The 16,601-nt window shown below is 54.4% G+C and overlaps 3 protein-coding genes across 3 annotated transcripts; all 3 read left to right on the top strand.

Moving 5' to 3' along the window:
- Nucleotides 1-2,578: 2,578 nt before the first annotated feature.
- STING1 (stimulator of interferon response cGAMP interactor 1) lies at nucleotides 2,579-8,082 on the top strand. Its single transcript, XM_065690784.1, has 7 exons — nucleotides 2,579-2,740; nucleotides 3,058-3,302; nucleotides 3,911-4,085; nucleotides 5,113-5,221; nucleotides 5,379-5,617; nucleotides 7,097-7,283; nucleotides 7,607-8,082. The coding sequence occupies exons 2-7, from the start codon at nucleotides 3,058-3,060 to the stop codon at nucleotides 7,795-7,797; spliced, it is 1,146 nt and encodes a 381-aa protein (XP_065546856.1). The 5' UTR covers nucleotides 2,579-2,740; the 3' UTR covers nucleotides 7,798-8,082.
- A 5,362-nt stretch (nucleotides 8,083-13,444) lies between these two features.
- LOC136020028 (SLC35A4 upstream open reading frame protein) lies at nucleotides 13,445-14,559 on the top strand. The gene is made up of 3 exons (XM_065690741.1): nucleotides 13,445-13,550; nucleotides 13,650-13,748; nucleotides 13,861-14,559. Exons 1-3 carry the CDS (start codon nucleotides 13,536-13,538, stop codon nucleotides 14,056-14,058), a joined length of 312 nt encoding a protein of 103 aa, XP_065546813.1. The 5' UTR covers nucleotides 13,445-13,535; the 3' UTR covers nucleotides 14,059-14,559.
- A 71-nt stretch (nucleotides 14,560-14,630) lies between these two features.
- SLC35A4 (solute carrier family 35 member A4) lies at nucleotides 14,631-16,315 on the top strand. The gene has a single exon (XM_065690740.1). It carries the CDS (start codon nucleotides 14,631-14,633, stop codon nucleotides 15,576-15,578), a length of 948 nt encoding a protein of 315 aa, XP_065546812.1. The 3' UTR covers nucleotides 15,579-16,315.
- Nucleotides 16,316-16,601: the final 286 nt, after the last annotated feature.

Raw genomic sequence — 16,601 nt, 5'->3', positions numbered from 1 at the left:
CATCCTCGGCTTGTGGAGGGCTTCCAATCGCTTCCAAGTTGGCAGTCCTGCTACCAGGGCAAGTAAGGGAAATGCCAAGAGCATTTTTAATCAGGGTTGGAAGAGCAGACTTCCCAAAAACCCATTCAGTTTTATTCCTTTACAGGAAAGCCTGGTTTTCTGTGGATTTCCCTCTTGTGTAGCTAACATTTTTAGTGGATTATACTATGTTTCTCTGTTACTACCTGTCTTCCCCTCACCTGGTACTGCAGCAGGGTTGGTTTTCACTTTTCTTGTCAATCTCACACCTTCTGTGCATCTCTTGGCAGAGAGGGATGAAAGGCTCAAACAGGAGGCTTTAGAGGCTGGTGGCTTTAGCATAGGATGTGTTTTGAGTTAATTTCTCTGTTCTCCTTCACACTTGGTATGGAGAAAATAAATCACTGATTCATACAAATGGTTTTCAGGCTGATGTGTGCTTCATTTACTTTTGTACTCTCTGGCTTTTTCCCCTTTTCTGTCACCTTTTGAGTTGCTGGACACCCCTTGGTTGCGGAAGAGCAGAGAACAACCACAAGGAAGGCTGCTGTCCTTCCCTGCCACACCAGTCTCCACCAGGACGGGGAGCTGGAAATGCTCAAATAACGCTAACCCCAAGTAGTCTCGGCCCTTACGGCTCCCCCAGTCCTGGGACAGAGACAAAACTGCTTTTCTTCCAACATTTTTGTATAATCCCAGAATCCCAGGCAGCTTTAGGTTGGAAGGGACCTTAAAGCTCATCCACTTCCAACCACTGCCACAGGCAGGGACACCTTCCGCTAGAGCAGCTTGCTCCAAGCCCCTGTGTCCAACCTGGCCTTGAGCACTGCCAGGGATGGGGCAGCCACAGCTTCTCTGGGCACCCTGCACCTCAGCACCCCCACAGGGAAGAGCTTCTGCCTAAGAGCTCATCTCAGTCTCCCCTCTGGCAGGTTAAAGCCATTCCTCTTGTCCTGTCCCTCTCATTTTCTACTTTCTCTTGTTAGGACATCCTTCTCCCACGTAGTTCCTTTCTCCCTGCTTCTCTTCCACCTCACCTCCAACTTTTCCAGATGTCCTCCTGCAGGTTTCAGTCTCTTCCCACCCCTTCCCAAACAGTGCGATTGACCCATATGCATTTTTCTTTACCCTACATGAGCTCGTATCCTGGTCCTCTTCTCCAAAAGGTTGAGCTCTGCTCGCCATCACCAGAGAAGATGCTCTGGGCCGCATCTACTGTGAGAATTCCTGGCTGTTCCCCATCCATAGCAGCCCCTGCTGCAGGCAAAGCACTTATTGCTTAGGCAGGGGCTGCCTCTCCATGCTGGTGGCTGCTGGCCCCTCACCCTGTGCCTAAACTGGCATTTCAGGAGGCATTTCACCTGCAGCTCTGCCTTCACTCTCTCAGCCTGAAGAGCCAGGGCATTGTGGGGTCTTTTGTCCCCAGCTGTGCTCTGCTCTCTGTGCCTGCCAGCATCATCCTGTGCCAGCATCACCCGCTACAAACCAGCAGAGCATCACCAGAGGAGTTAGCTCAGTCCTGCCTTATCCTCACATGCCTCCATGTGTCTTTCCTTCACCATCTTCCTCTGAGCAGCTCTGCTCCACAGGGCCAGCTTGCAGTGTTGTATGAGGAAAAAAGACTTAGGCATGGTTAGGCAAAAGCTCAAGAACTCAAAGGAGTGCAAACAGCCCAGCCTCACTGGCTAAATCTGATGTTCTTAGACTTTGGCAACTAGTGAGGCCTTTGTTAGTGAATAAAGCTAAAGGAGGTAAAACACAGGTGGAAAAGGAAGGATCCCACACTTAACCACTGTTGGGTACACACTTCTAAGCTTCAAAGAGAAAAAGTCCCAGAACAGAGCTGGAGCAGTGGAGAAAGTGAAGGGTTAGGGAGAAGAAAGCTCTGCCTCTCGGGGAATAGCAGAGGACCTGGACCCCTTCTTTGCCTCCAGAGCTGCTAAACCTTTGTGTCTTTCAAACACAGAGAAGCCACTTTTCCCCTTCTGGTTGGTGCTCCCTCCAGGAGCAGCTGTCTCCAGAGCAGAGCTGCTCCAGCCCTCGCAGCATCAACGTGGCTTCTGGACTCGCTGCAACAGCTCCACATCCCTCTTGTGATGTTGCCCCGGAGTACATCTGCTACTCTGGGTCTGTGACCACCAGGACCAGGCATCCAAGAGGCTGGAGGGCCTTACTGACCAGCGAGAGCCTGGCTGCAGGGAGCTCCTGCTGTGCTGCAGTGTCCATGGGCACTGCCTCCTGAGTCAGTGCCTCCCCGAGCTGTGTGGGGTGGAGGGACCCCACTGTGTGTGCACTGTGAGTCCCCCTCTCTTCCAGAAGGAATTTGCTTCTGTTTCACCCCTGGAAACCTGCTGCACTCAGTAAATTAAGTCTCCATCAATTCTTGCACTCTTCCTTACTGCAGCTTGGCTCAGCCCTGCTGTGACCTGACAGGTATGTTGGGGCTTCCCAGAAGTCATGTTTGAAACCTGCCCCATGCACCAGTGGGTTTCCTGAGTGCTGTGTATGGGCCCCAGAGTGGGAGGGCTCTGCTGCTCTGCAGGCTTGATTGCTCCTTTCATTTTCATTTTCCATGGTGCTGGGAAGTGCAGTTCCACTTGAGGCACCAGGAGCTTGCTAAGACACTCCAGGTCTTTGTGTGCAGCAGCAGCCGCCCAGGCTGGAGCATTGAGCCCATGAACTCTGGTGCAGGAAGCCCAGACAGCAGCTGGTAGTGGCTGAGGTGAGTACAAGGAGCACTCACTGCTCCCCCAGGCCCTGTGACTGCAGAGCAAGAAGACCTGGCATGAGGATGAGATTTGGGAGTGGGGTGGCCATCCAGGCCCTGCTTGCCAAGTCCATTTGGGCATAGGCAGCTGCCCTGGGCAGTGCACAAGGGAACCTCCCCAGAAGCAACTGCATTTCAGCAGCATGGAGAGGGCTCTTTTGCAAGCTTTGGGGTGCTCAGTGAGCGCTGTATGTTCGTGTGTCCCCCTTCTCCACTCCCCACGGTGGGTGCGGGGGACAGTGGTCACTGCTGACCCCTGCTCTCTGCCGCAGATGTCTCTGGGACCGTGGCGGCCGCAGCACCGCAGCGCCCTGCTCATCCCCAGGGCGCGGGGAGCCCGAGCACAGGGTGCTGTGTACCTGCTCCTGGCTGTGTGTGCTGCAGCGCTGTACCTGACCGGGGAGCCCCTCGTGCCCACTGCCCGCAGGCTCACCCACCACTTTCTGGCCCTGCAGATCGGGGTGCTGCTCAAGGGCACCTGCTACCTGGTGGAGGAGATCTTCCACCTCCAGTCCAGGTGAGACAGCCTGGCAGGGGTTCTATACCAGGCTTCAGGGCCACCCTGGGGACAAGGACATAGCCTCTGGATGTTGGGGAGGCATCTGCCCCTCTCTCCCACTTGTGCCCTCTGTGGCAATGGTCTGCTGAGACCTAGCAGTACACACTGCTCTCCATCAGCCTGCCATCTCTCTCATCTTCCTCCTTTGCTTTCTCTCCCCCTCTCCTAATTGTCCAGCTCCCATCCAGCATGGACCTGACCTCTCCTCTCCTTTCCTCTCCTCTTCTCTCTTCTCCTCTCCTCTGGTAGGTCCCCAGTGTGCCCTTTCCCTGTGTAACAGACCTCAGCCTCCAGCCTCTGGCTACCACTTCATACTGGTGGGTGTGGAACTGTTGGAGATAGTCTCCCCTTGCTGTCCAGTGTGACACTGCATCTGCTCCCCTCTGACACCCATGGGTGCTGCAAGTGACCCAAGCTCTGTCAGGGCTGGAGGCACCCAGTGTACACTGAGCGGGGTCCCACAGGGCTCCAGAAGTCAGCAGCACTGGCAGGGAGTGGGAGCATCCCCTGGCCAGTGCCCTGTGTGCTGCAGTGGCTGCTGTCTGCTGTCTCCCTGTCCCCCACAGGCACCGCGGCAGCTTCTGGAGGGTGCTGAGTGCCTGCTTCCCGCTGCGCTGGCGCACACTGCTCCTCTGCACCTTAGCATATGTGGCTCTTCTCGACGAAGACAGGCAGAAGCTTGGCCTCCACTTCAGCCTGGCTGCCCTATGCCATCTCCTCAGCCTCACCCTGGGGCTCCATGTAAGGCACCAACACCTCTGACCTGGCTGGACATGGGAACACTTTGAGCCCTAAGCAGTGGTGGGGGCAAAAGGCCCAGGTCTGTGCAGCCCCTGCACATACAGCCCATCCGCATCCTGCCCCACAGCAGGGGAAACACTCTCATCAGCTCGGCCCTGAAGGGCTGATCTCCTCAACCCCATGCTGCCATGCTATAGGCAGGAGTTGCCAGGCTGCCTTTGAATGAGCACAGCCCCGCCAGGGTGCTGGCAGCAGCCCTCAACAGCCAGTGACCCACTGACACAAAACCCCAGGTATTTTTAAATGTGCCAGTCAGGCTGGTGCTTGAGGGAAAGGGTGGCTGTGTGGTGTCCAAAGGATTCATTACAGGGGTAGGGTGTGGGCAGAGCCAAGCTCCAGGTACCTCTGCAGCATTCCAGGGCTCTGCTTTACCTCAGCTGAGCTGGATGAGGAGAGGGATCATGTAGGCTCAGAAAGGTGTTTTGGGGAGTGAACATCCGTTTCCACCTAAATCATAGACTCACAGAATCAGACCAGTTTGTGTTGGAAGGGACCTAAAATTCATCCAGTTCCAACCTCCTGCCACGGGCAAGGACACCTTCCACTAGAGCAACTTGCTCTAAGCCCGTCCAACCCCATCCAACTGCCAGGGATGGGGCAGGCACAGCTTCTCTGGGCACCCTGTGCCAGCGCCTCAGCATCCTAATGAACACACAGAGCTGGCTGGAGACACTGGTGGCCCTGGAAACACCACTATCAGGCAGTAGAATGTGCCCTCTCAGATACTGGAATCACTGGGCAGAGCCATAAATTGCACTGGGATACACAGTCCCGATTGATGGTGCAGCCAGAAACATGCCTAACTTGCCCAGCATCATCTGCCACATGTGCAGGGGCTGCGGTGGTGGAAGGTGCCACAGGGAGCTCACCCCTAGATCAATTTGCTCCCAATCCCTGCAGAGAACTGAGCGTTGCAGAAGAGCCCAGGTGCTGCTTTCACCACACTTGCTCTTTGTTCCCTCTGCAGAAGCCCTCAGCAGTGGAGGTGTCCGAGATGTCTGAGAGGTCCAAGCAGAACGTCGCTCATGGACTTGCCTGGTCTTATTATGTTGGGTACCTAAAAATAGTCCTGCCACGTACGTAGCTGTTTCCCTGCATTATCATGCCTAGAGATAGAAAAAGTTCCTAATAATACTCCTCCCACTTTTACAGTGTTAGCAGGGAAATGGGGAGCAAGGCAGAAAGCAGCTGAACTCACACCAGGCCCCTCTGCCCCATGCTCTCTTCCACCAGGGCTGCAAAAGTCAATGGAGGAATTCAGCAGAGCCAACCCCAGTGTGCTGCCACGCAGAGAGACCTGGAAGCTCCACATCTTGGTCCCTCTGAGCTGTGACATATGTGATGACCTAGAGAAAGCTGACAGCAACATCCAGTACCTGACAGACCTCACGGAAACCACTCTGACCCGAGCTGGCACCAAAAACAGGGTCTACAAACACAGCCTCTATGCCATCAGGGATGAAGATAACAAGGTATTGAGTGCAGTGTCAGGCCAGTGGTCAGCATGCATCAGCCCAAAGGTCCTCCTGGCCTAGACCCTGGCCCAGAAGCAGCCATAAGGGCAGAACAGTGTCCCCTGTTCTCTTAGATACTCACAGCTTTCAGCAGGCTTCTGTGAGATGGAGAGGTCCTGGTCAATGAAGCCCATCTGCATGCATTCCTGCTGACTGTCTTCTCCCAGGCTCAGCCCTTTCAGGGATATTAGGCTCACTTAACCCATCATGGAGCACATGTGAGTCCAGAAAGCAGCAGAGACCTGAGCAGAAAGCAGGAGCTGTGGGGTACAGAGCAACACTTCCCATGGGACAAGTGAATATTTTTGTTGTGAAGAAGTGCTTGAAGATGTCTGTGTGAGTCATTACATCATTTGACTCTCTCCCAATGCACCAGTCACCTGTTTTCCAGCCTGATAAGCCCTAAATCCCTTCATCTCACACTGTACTCATCTCCTTCCACATCTCCAGGCAGTTGGGCCTCTGTGGAGGAGGGATCACACTGGTCCTGCTGACACAGCCATGGATGGAAGTGTTAGCAGAGCAATGCTTCCCAACTGTGTCCACCTAATTGGCCTTTCGCTGGTGCCTGAGCACTGAGTTGCTGCCTGCAGGGGCTCCAGAGCCTCTTTTCTAGCCCTGCTTCTGGGAAAGTTCACTTGGCATTGGGCTTTTCCTGCCATGATGCACACACTGATGCTGTGTTGCATCTGCCAGCCTCCTGCTGAGTCACTCGGCTCCAAGTGAGCTCCAGCAGCTCTGCAGCCTGGACCTGTCCTGACCCTCTGTGTGCTGTCAGTAAAACCCACACCTTGGCACCAGCACTGGGTCACTGGGACATCTCCCTCCCAAAGCTGGAAGCTCTTTTTACAATTTACCCAGGCATCCCTTCCCTCTTCATTCTAATACTTTATTAAACTTTCCAGTTTACCCAGTATAAGACTTACTGGCAACCCTGCTCCTCCTTGGAATTCTTATGGCTTTAAAAAATCTCATTTGTTTGATCAGCCTCCTTCTAGGTGTGCATTCATCTTGCTAGTGTTTATCCTCTTCTCCATTCTCCTGTGCTCCGTTAGGATGCTCAGACTTCCACTTGTCCAGCAGAGAAGCCACAGAGGTGTGATCAGACAGTTCCAACCCCTGCCATGGGCAGGGACACCTTCCACTGGAGCAGCTTGCTCCAAGCCCCTGTGTCCAACCTGGCCTTGAGCACTGCCAGGGATGGGGCAGCCACAGCTTCTCTGGGCACCCTGTGCCAGGGCTTCAGCACCCTCACAGGGAAGAGCTTCTGCCTAAGACCTCATCTCAACCTCCCATTACTCCAGCACACAGCCCCAGGGCAGGGCAAGTTCCTGCTGAGGTGTCTTGAGGGGTCTGCCCAGCACCAGGGTCCCCTGGCAGCCCTTTGCTGGGTGTTTGGTTCTCCTGCCCTCATGTCTTTTTATTCCTTCCCTGCAGCTCTGGCACTGCGCAGTGGAATATGCCACCCCGCTGCAGTCCCTCTACGCCATGTCCCAGGATGAGTGTGCTGCCTTCAGCCGGGAGGACCGCATGGAACAGGCCAAGATTTTCTACAGGACCTTGGAGGAGATCCTGAAATGCTCCAAGGAGTGCACAGGTACCTACCGGCTCATTGCCTACGAGGGTGAGCAGCAGGGCTTGACAACAGCTTTGTGTTTCTTTCTGAAGTGAACCTCATTGTTTTTCAGAAGAAATTCAGCTCTCTCCCTGAAGGGGAGAAGCATTTCTACCCAGCGAGGTAGTTCCCACTACAACATGGTGTCTGTATTTCACTTTCCTTCCTGCACTTTGTCTTTTAACTTCTCTCTTCTGACAAGCTGAAAGGAGGAAGCAAGAACCATGTTTTGACTTCCCAGGGAATCCTGTGTGTGCAGAAACTCTGCTCTGTGCCCACCCCCGTGCCTTGGGCTGACTGGTGAAGGTGGGTTTTGTCCGTTTCTGTTCCAGAGTCAGAAGCAGAGCCCCACTTCTTGTCCAGAGAGATCCTCTGGCACCTGCAGCAGCAGCACTGTGAGGAGTACACAGTTCAGGAGGAGAACACCCCCGACACCCCATTCACCACCCTCGACTCAGCAGAGCTCAGCCTTCAGATCAGCAGCTCAGACCTGCCACAGCCACTGCGAAGTGATGGCTTCTAAAGCACCTAAAGCACTGCCCAGCCCACACCGTCCCCTTGGGCCTGCTCCCAGCCCCTTTCTCCTGCAGCAAGGTCTGCCCATGGCAGCGAGCCCCAGCCTCCTGCAGGAACTGCCCACCAAAGCCTCCTGTGCATCATGGTTACTGGAAACTGCTGCCTCAAACCGCAGCCCTGTGGCACGCTTCCTATCTTCGTTATGTCCATTTCATATAGTCATCTGTGAATGTTTGGGTTTGGTTTCAATCTGCTTTGATTTGTGTCATATAAAGCACTTTCCTCTGGGCAAGTTGTGTTAATCCCAAATCTCTGGCATGATATGCAGTCTGCCCTTGGTGATCCTGTGGTGCTAGATAGGGCTTTGGAAATCCCAGCCACGAGTGTGGATGAGTGTGCTGGGCCAATACAGCCTTCCACCCTAGCCTCACTAATCTGATGGTTTCTGCAGGCACAAGGACTACATGCAGGACTAAAGAGCACCCTCCAGCCTGATGAACCCACTGTGTGCTTACACACAAACAGCCTCAATTCCACCCATTTGGGATGTGGAGGACACCCTGTCTGACAACTGGTGGTCCCAAAATGCCAGAAACCTCCCCGCCTTTGCTCCATCCAGTAATTCCCATGCCCACATTGCTCCCAAGCACCCCAGAGAAGTGTTTCTCCAGGCCCAAAGGACATGACAGACCTGGGAAGGGTACAGGGTGCAGTCCTGGGACAACATTCATGGGGGTTTAGGTGCAAGATATCCCATGTCTGAGCTGCTCAGCTCTCTGTGCTTGAAGGTGAGGTTTCCCCAACAAGTCCAGCAAGCCAGGCCTTCCCTAATTGGGCCTCAGCTGGTCAGGCAGACACAGGACAGGGGACAGAGCCTGCTCCAGAAGGACTACCAGGGCCAAGGAAGTGGCCAAGAAACACAGTCCCCATGGGCAGCTGCTGCTAGTAGCCTTCCCAGCTGGGGAGACAGCAAAATCCCAAAGGGGCTACAAGAAACCTGGAGAGGGGCTTTGGACAAGGGCCTGTAAGAACAGACCAAGAGGAATGGCTTTAACCTGCCAGAGGGTTGAGATGAGCTCTTAGGCAGAAGCTCTTCCATGTGAGGGTGCTGAAGCCCTGGCACAGGGTGCCCAGAGAAGCTGTGGCTGCCCCATCCCTGGCAGTGTTCAAGGCCAGGTTGGAAACAGGGGCTTGGAGCAAGCTGCTCTAGTGGGAGGTGTCCCTGCCCGTGGCAGGGGTTGGAGATGGATGAGCTTTAAGGTCCCTTCCAACCCAAACCAGGCTGGGATTCTGTGATTTCAGCCCCTGCTGAGACAACTGCAGTTCCTTCTGCCTCTCCTAAGCTTTCTTTCCCAGGATAAAACTGCTCTTAGCTGGCAGCTGCCCCTCAGCACAGCACCCTAGGTGAGTATCAGGGCTTCATCTTCCATGCATGTGGCAGAACATGGTGGGAGATGCCTCTCCCCAGCTCCAAGCTTTCAGAGGAGATTTGGCTGCACTTTGGTCCTGCTGGGAGTGGGAATTGGAACCCATTTCAGGACTCAGTAAAACCTTAATCTGCAGCATAATCCCTGGGCGCTGCATCTGTGCAGGAGACAAAACCGGCAGATGAAAGGGCTGTTAAGGGAGGGTTTGTGACAGCAAAGACCAAGAGCCAGCTCCTCTCAGCCTGGTGGCTTGCAGAGGTGATGGGGATCTTTGCCAAGGCCTCCAGGATGTGCTGAGTGCCCGGTTCTCCATTGGCCAGAGAGGGAGAGGTGGAAACTGCTGCTGCAGGGGAGGGACCTCCTGCTCCTGGTAGGAGACACATACCCCGGGGTGCAGGGAGCAGAGTGATGCGCCTGAGGAGGCAGGATCCCCACCTCGTGTTTTGGAGCAGCGTTCCAAAGGCACAGATTTAATGCTGTGGGTACCTCCTGAGACTCAGGATAAATGTGTGGCATAAGGGCTAAGCTCAGAACCCAGGAACAGCCAGAAGCAGCAGCGTGGTCTTGATGAACATTTTCCCCCAGCACTGCTCCAGAGCCTGTGTAGCTTTTCCCTTCCCTCAGGATGAAGGAGAGGCATCAGAGAGCAGCAGACCCACACCCCAGCCAAAGGCAGGGAGCAGGGATTCCACTACAGCTCAGTCAGGTGAGCTGAGCAGGTCCGAGGCCCATCATCCAGTAACAGGCAGGGCCGGGTGAGCGAGGCACAGAGTGAGGCACAGCATGGCTGCACCCTCGCTGCAAGCAGGGCTGAGCTGGGATGCCAAGGACAAGGCTTCTCACACCCTTTCCTCACATCTTTGCTGTTCTTCCACCAGGCATTGTGAGTACCATTTGGATGCAAAAAAACCCAGCTCCTGCTCATTTGCAACCGAAGGACCAGCCCTAGGCATCCTTTCTGAGGCATGCTTTGCTCTTTCCTCCTTGTGGGCACAAGAAATCACTATTAACTGCCCGTAGCAATCCATCCTGCTCCATACAGCAAAGAGGCTTATCTTTTAACCTCAGAGTGGCTGATACTTGGGTTGTCTCCAAGCCCCACTGCAGAGCAGCCACTTGGGCTTTTACCATGAACTTAGACAAAGTGACCAGTTCTTCTGCAGAAGATGCATGTGCCTGTTACAAGAGTGTCTTTACTCCTGCACTTGTATGTCTTCCCCTTTTCCTGGGATGAGAAGCCAGAAGTGCAGCCTGACCTTTCATGTGCACAATAACAGCAATTGTCTGGGTCAGGCAGATAGGGAAGATGGAAAAAGAATGGCCTGAATTTGTGCTTTTTGAATGGTGAATTTAGGAATCTTCTTATGGAGTTTGCACCCCCCTTTCTGCCTAAGATCCCTCTGAACTCTCTCTCTGGAGGGATGTGTGTATTAAATACCACTGCACTGGAAGACCCAGAAATTTTCAGGCTGACTCCAGCTACATGGACTCTCAGTCCATGTAAAAGACAGGGATGGAGCTCAAAGCTGCCGTGCCCTTGCTAGGTTGAGGATGGGAAGTGGTTTTGGCTGAGGAGCCATTTTCATGCCACACAGCCATGGCAGGAGGCAGGAGCACTCGGCACTCATCACCAGCTTGGTGTCAGCACATGAGCATCCTTTGGGAGGGTGAACATATTGCCCAGGAGGCTGCTGAAAGCAGAGCAGCACCTCTAAGAAGCCCCTTTGTGACTCTGGATCACAAAGACCAGAAAAGAGAGTTCCTCTGCTTCCATTTTACTGCTGGGTTTGGGGCTGAGAGGTCAGCGTCTGTATAACTACTGAGAGCAGGTCCCTGTAAATACACGCACCATCATCAGTGTTAACTAATTTCAAGAACAACTACTGGCAATTAAAAGATGCCTCACAGCACCCAGCTTCCTGCTTCTTTAAATGGCACAAAACCAGTGAAGGAGCATCAGCAAAGACATTTCCCTCCCAGTTTTAATCTAGTGCTTTGGAGAATAAGGAATGGTCTCATATGGCCACAGTAGTGACTGCATCCAGTTTGCTGTGCCCCCTGCTCTGGGATGCTCTGTGTGAGAGGCACAATGATTTGGGAGCAAAAACCATCATCCAGCTCTTCTGGGAAATATCCTCCATACTCTTGCTGGTTTGTGATGGATGCTGGCACCTCAGACCAACAAGTGTTTGTGTTGCTTCTGATCCAGGGCTGAACAGAAAGAAAACTGCAGAGACCTTTTGTTGTTCATCAACAACAAAATGCAGCCCTTATTGCCAACTGGTTCCTTCAGTCTGGTGACTCCTCTTGGCTGGCTTCAGACCTGACTTTCCTCTCGAACACGTCTAGTAAAACCGCATCATCTGCTTGTGAGGCCGGCGACTGGTCCACCCTTCCTGAGGAACCAGCTCCAGGTGAGCAGCAACCACCGTTCAACAGGGCTGTGCTGCCCTCAAGTGTTGCTTTTTAACCACATCTCAGTTTTCCGCCTGCACCAAGTTGTGCTTTCCCAGTTTTGTAGTTGTGCTCCAAGAAAGGCCCTTAATTCACACCAAGTATTCTCATTTCACCTTTCCTGTAGTAGAAGTCCTGTTTGAAAAGTGGGTTGGTGTGAAGGGCTGAGGGAAACGGCTCACTCCTGCCTGGTGCTACAATTTCTCATGCTGCAGAGCAAAGCAGACGGTGCTTGGGATGTCAGTGAGGGGTGGACTCACGTCTCCTGGATTTATACTGGCTAGGAGTTAACTGCCTCTGCTTCCTGCTGCAACTGCCACTGTCCAAGCTCCCTTTCACTGCCTCTTCCCAGTGGCCCAGTGGGAGCAGGGTAATACCTGTGGGGAATGTGCCTAAATTCAATGCATTAATTAATATATAAAATTATATATTATACATAATAATTACAGAATTATATATAGTATTATATATAATAGTATGCATTTTATATATAAATACTTTATAAATTAATTAAATGAGCACCAGCAGCAGTCCAGAAGCCCTCACAGGGCTGTCTCAATGCTCGTGCATGCTGCCTGGTTTAGTGCACAGCTCTGCCAGAAAAGTCACACCTTCAAACGCTTAAGCCTTCACATCCTTGTGTAGCATCCATTGGGATAACATATATGTAAACCTCTATATGCCCATTTCTAATTAAAGTTAGCCAAGCATCTGAAATCTTCATTTCAAACATGCACTTCTCATTCCTGCCTCTAGCTCTGCAGCGTCTGTTTCCCAAGGTGAAAGTGCTGCAGTTCACGTCTCACTGGCATCTTCTGCGATGTGTTAGATGCGGTGTGGTCCCCAGCACGACTGTGAGGTGCTTAGGTCTCACAGAAAGGTGAACAGACAATAGGAAAACAACCTAAAGCCCCCAGTGGGGATGAAGGGTTATTTGGGGGTGCCAGGCTGGGTCACAGTTGGCTCAGGGGTCCACAGGGTCCCTTCTAGTGGCAGTTCTTTACTAAACCAACCCTCTTAGCAGAGAGGGAACTGCAGCTCCAGTCTTTAGGTAGTAACATGAAGGTTTTAGGGAGTCACTTTTGTTCTTTCCTCATCCCCAGTGGCGCTGGGGTTTGCAGGTAGAGCAGGAGCCAGCCCACTGCTCCCATCACCACTGAGTGTCCCCATACCCGGCGAGTGTGGCTGGAAGCTGCTCAGGGGAGGGGTGACGCCGCTGACCATGGATGCAGGGAGTCATCGTCTGTGCGCAGCCAAAGAGCTCCGACATCTGAGCTGCTGTGCCCACAGAGGAAGGAGCCCACGGAGGTGCCTGCGCAAACACATCCTGCTCCCGGAAGGGAAGGAAGAGAGGTTAATGAGGCTGGGACATGTTTTGTCTCCTTTTCCTGTGTCTGGTGCTGCCCCTGGGCTGGACACTGCCTCACAAAGCCAGACGCTGTTATCTCTTTAGCAGGAAAGAGCCGGGGAGCATTGCCTCCACCCCTTGCTTTGCACCCGGGCAAAGGGTGGCTGTCTTGTCCTGGGGCCAGGGCAGGCATCGTGAGGCACAAGATAAGGCACCACGCTTGGAATCAAGTATGTCCTGCCACCTGCACTCGATACCAACACCCGACCGTGCTGCTGCCCACCAGGCCCACACCAGCTCCCCCCGGGGCTCCTTCCTCAGCACCAGCCACCACCGGACGCCTCTGAGGGGAGGCGGCGCTCCCGCCATGGCGCCGGCAGCCAGCCAGACCCCGCCTCGCCTCAACATGGCGCCGGGCGCGCCGGCTGCGGGAAGGGCGCATAGGTTGTCACCGCCCCCGCCAGCAGCCAATCAGCGTCCGGCAGCGCCTGCGCGGTGGATGGTGCCGGTGCTAAGATGGCGGACGATAAGGTGAGTGGAGCGGGGCGGCGGGAGCGGCCTGGCCGGGGTTGAGGTAACGTCGCGTTGTCCCTCCCGTTGCCTCGCCTCGGCCTTCATGTTCCCCCTCAGGACTCGCTGCCGAAGCTGAAGGACCTCGCCTTCCTGAAGGACCAGCTGGAGAGCCTGCAGCGCAGGGTGGAGGACGAGGTGCACGCAGGCGTGGGGCAGGTAACGCTCTCCATCCGCACGTGTGGTGCCTGGGGCCGGCCGGGCCCCGCTCCTGAGGGAGGCTGTGTCCGCTGCGCTGCCCGCCCGCCTCACTCTCGGCTCCTCTCCTCAGGATGGTTCTCTGCTGGCGTCGCCCTTCCTCAAAGGCTTCCTGGCAGGCTACCTGGTAGCCAAGCTCCGCTTCTCGGCCGTCCTGGGCTTCATGGTCGGGACCTGCACAGGGATTTACGCTGCTCAGAACTACGCCGTGCCCAACGTGGAAAAGACAATCCGGGAATATGTCAGTTCCTTGAAAAAGGGCCGGGACTAGCGAGGAGCCCCTTGGCAGCAGTGACTGTAGAACAGTGTTCCTTAGTTAGCAGGCACGCAGGATTCCTAGGGCTGTCGGAGGCACGGGACGGCCACTGTTCTTTTCCACTGGAAAAGGGCTTTACACCACATCATTGCGAGACATCAGCAGGTCTGGTTATGGGGTATTTATTATTGTGGCAGCAATGATCACTCCACTAACACACAGCAGCTTGGAAGCACTGGCAGCCCACGGTTCTCCAGCTGCTGTTAACTCTCACCACTCTCCTCATGCCCCTGCGGACTGAAGGGCTGCCTGTGATGTGTCATCACACTCACCACACATCCCTCCTGCTGAGTGCATGCTTTGCCTTAGGAACATGCTTGGTGTGGCTTCCAGGGGAAGCTTGTAGTTCTCTTCCTTATGAAAACCAAAATCATTCTCCTCTGCTGCATCAGAAATGTAGCAGGTACCGTCTTAATTAAGCTCATTAAATTCATGGTATTTGGTCTGTTCTTGAAAGTTCTAGGCTACGAGTCTGTCTGGCCTCTCCGCACTGAGAGCGTTTCGCCCTTGCTGGCTACTGCTTGAAGATGGTGATGTTTCGTAATGCTGCTGCCTCTGCAAACTGGGTGCTCCAAAGGGGCTCGTGGGGACTGATGCTGCTCTTGTCTGTAGTCATATACGGCTCTCATGCCCCTCTCCTGACCCAGTGTAAGGTGGATGGGGTGATCCCCTTCAGCTCCACGTCTGTGGTGGTTCTTGTCGAGCTGACAAAGCTGGTGTTCTCCCTCCTGTTCCTGCTGACCTGGGACCGGGAGCTGCTGGGAGTCGCTGTGTCATGGCACCACGTTGCCCCATTTGCCCTCTCTGCCCTGCTCTATGCTGCCAACAACAACCTGGTGGTTCACATGCAGCTCTTCATGGATCCCAGCACCTACCAGGTCTTGAGTAACTTAAAGATCGTCAGCACTGCTCTCCTCTACAGCCTCTTCCTACGCCAAAGACTCAGCATGCGCCAGTGGCTGGCTCTTCTGCTGCTGGTGGCTGCTGGAGTGAGCTATAGCTGTGGGGGCCTGCAGGACCCTGGCAGCCCCTCAGAGATGAAGCTGCATGTCACACTGGTGGGCTTGGTGCTGATCTCAGTGTACTGCCTGATATCAGGCTTGTCTGCTGTCTACACAGAAGCCATCCTGAAGACCCAGGCGCTGCCTCTCAGCCTGCAGAACCTCTTCCTTTACTTCTTTGGGGTCCTGCTCAACTTGATCGGCTACTTCTGGAGCAGCACAGAGGGCGGTTTCTTGGAGGGCTTCTCCTCCTGGGTGCTGGTGATCGTTGTCAGTCAGGCTTTGAATGGCTTGATCATGTCTGTGGTGATGAAGCACAGCAGTAACATCACCAGGCTCTTCATCATTTCCTGCTCTATCCTGGTCAACGCCCTCCTGTCCGTCACCCTCTTCAATCTACAGCTCACCCTCCTCTTCTTCGTTGCTGTCTTGTGCATCGGCCTCGCTGTTCACTTGTACTATGGGCTCACATAGCTGCTGCTTTCCTGCCCTGCCTGTGCTGGGGCAGCCCTTGGTTGTTCCTCAGGGGTGTTTGGTGCTGGTGCTGAAAGCACAGCAGTGCTCTGCCCGTCGGCCTCCCTGCCCTCGTGATTGTGGGGAGTCAGTCACTACTGGTGGGTGCATGCACGGAGTGCTGAGGGTGAGAGTGCCCTGTCCCTGTTCCAGGGGAAAGCTGCACCCTGCTCCAGCTCTGTGCCTTGGGATTCCTGTGCAGTCAGTCCTGCCCAGCCTCAAGGGTCCTGAGCCTCTGGTTTGTATGGTATCTTGTGTTCTAAAGCTGCTTCCCCAGTGTATCCATGTCTTGTGCCTGTGCTCCTGCAGCGGTTAGCTCTGCTGTGGGCTGCCAGACCAGCGTTGGGCTGATGCTGTTCCAGCTCCTGTGGATGGTGCTAGTGCCAATCATCAGCACAAAGCCGGGAGCTGCTTCCTGCAGAGCCTCACACTGGGTCTGGGGGTGTCTTTCCCACCTCTTTCTCCAGCCTCTGGCTGAAGGGCTGCTGTCCCTTAGGCTCCATTTCTCCTCCTCAGGCGTGGTGTTACTGCTCTCTATGGAGCTGTTGGGGAATGGGGGGATGTGGGAACTGTGTCACTTGCATCCCAAAAGGGAGACAGCACGTGAATTTGTACTGATGCTGTAGCTAGTGATCTCCTGGCATGCAGAAGTCACTGCTGGCTCTGGCTGGGGTTATTAAAGTTGTGGTAGAACATCACATGTGTGTCTGTCCTCCATGCAGGAAGCAGCTTTGCTTGGCAGAAGTTTGGGGGCCAGGGATGTGACACTCATCAGTGAGGGGCAAATGCTTTATTCATGGAATCCCAGACTGGGTTGGGGTGGGAGGGACCATAAAGCTCATCTAGTTCCAGCCCACCAGCCCTCCCACCCTGCTTCTGCAGCCCCTGCTCCTGCAGCCTGTGCCCAGCAGCAGAGCAGGGTTTTCCTCGGGGGGCAGAAGGGTGAAGTGCTTTCCCTACAGTCCTTTTGCCAGCAGCCACCCT

Source organism: Lathamus discolor, chromosome 10 (assembly GCF_037157495.1).
Source record: "Lathamus discolor isolate bLatDis1 chromosome 10, bLatDis1.hap1, whole genome shotgun sequence".
Classification (NCBI taxonomy): Eukaryota; Metazoa; Chordata; class Aves; order Psittaciformes; family Psittacidae; genus Lathamus; species Lathamus discolor.
This window is presented reverse-complemented; position numbering and strand designations above follow the sequence as displayed.

Bases quoted from the DNA above. Each gene is read 5' to 3' on its own strand.
- LOC136020028 (XM_065690741.1), top strand. The intron at 13,749-13,860 runs GTAACGCTCTCC...TCCTCTCCTCAG, and splicing joins TGCACGCAGGCGTGGGGCAG to GATGGTTCTCTGCTGGCGTC.
- STING1 (XM_065690784.1), top strand. From the start codon at position 3,058: ATGTCTCTGGGACCGTGGCGGCCGCAGCACCGCAGCGCCCTGCTCATC. The intron at 5,618-7,096 runs GTATTGAGTGCA...CCTTCCCTGCAG, and splicing joins TCAGGGATGAAGATAACAAG to CTCTGGCACTGCGCAGTGGA. The intron at 7,284-7,606 runs GTGAGCAGCAGG...TTTCTGTTCCAG, and splicing joins CCGGCTCATTGCCTACGAGG to AGTCAGAAGCAGAGCCCCAC.
- SLC35A4 (XM_065690740.1), top strand. From the start codon at position 14,631: ATGGTGATGTTTCGTAATGCTGCTGCCTCTGCAAACTGGGTGCTCCAA.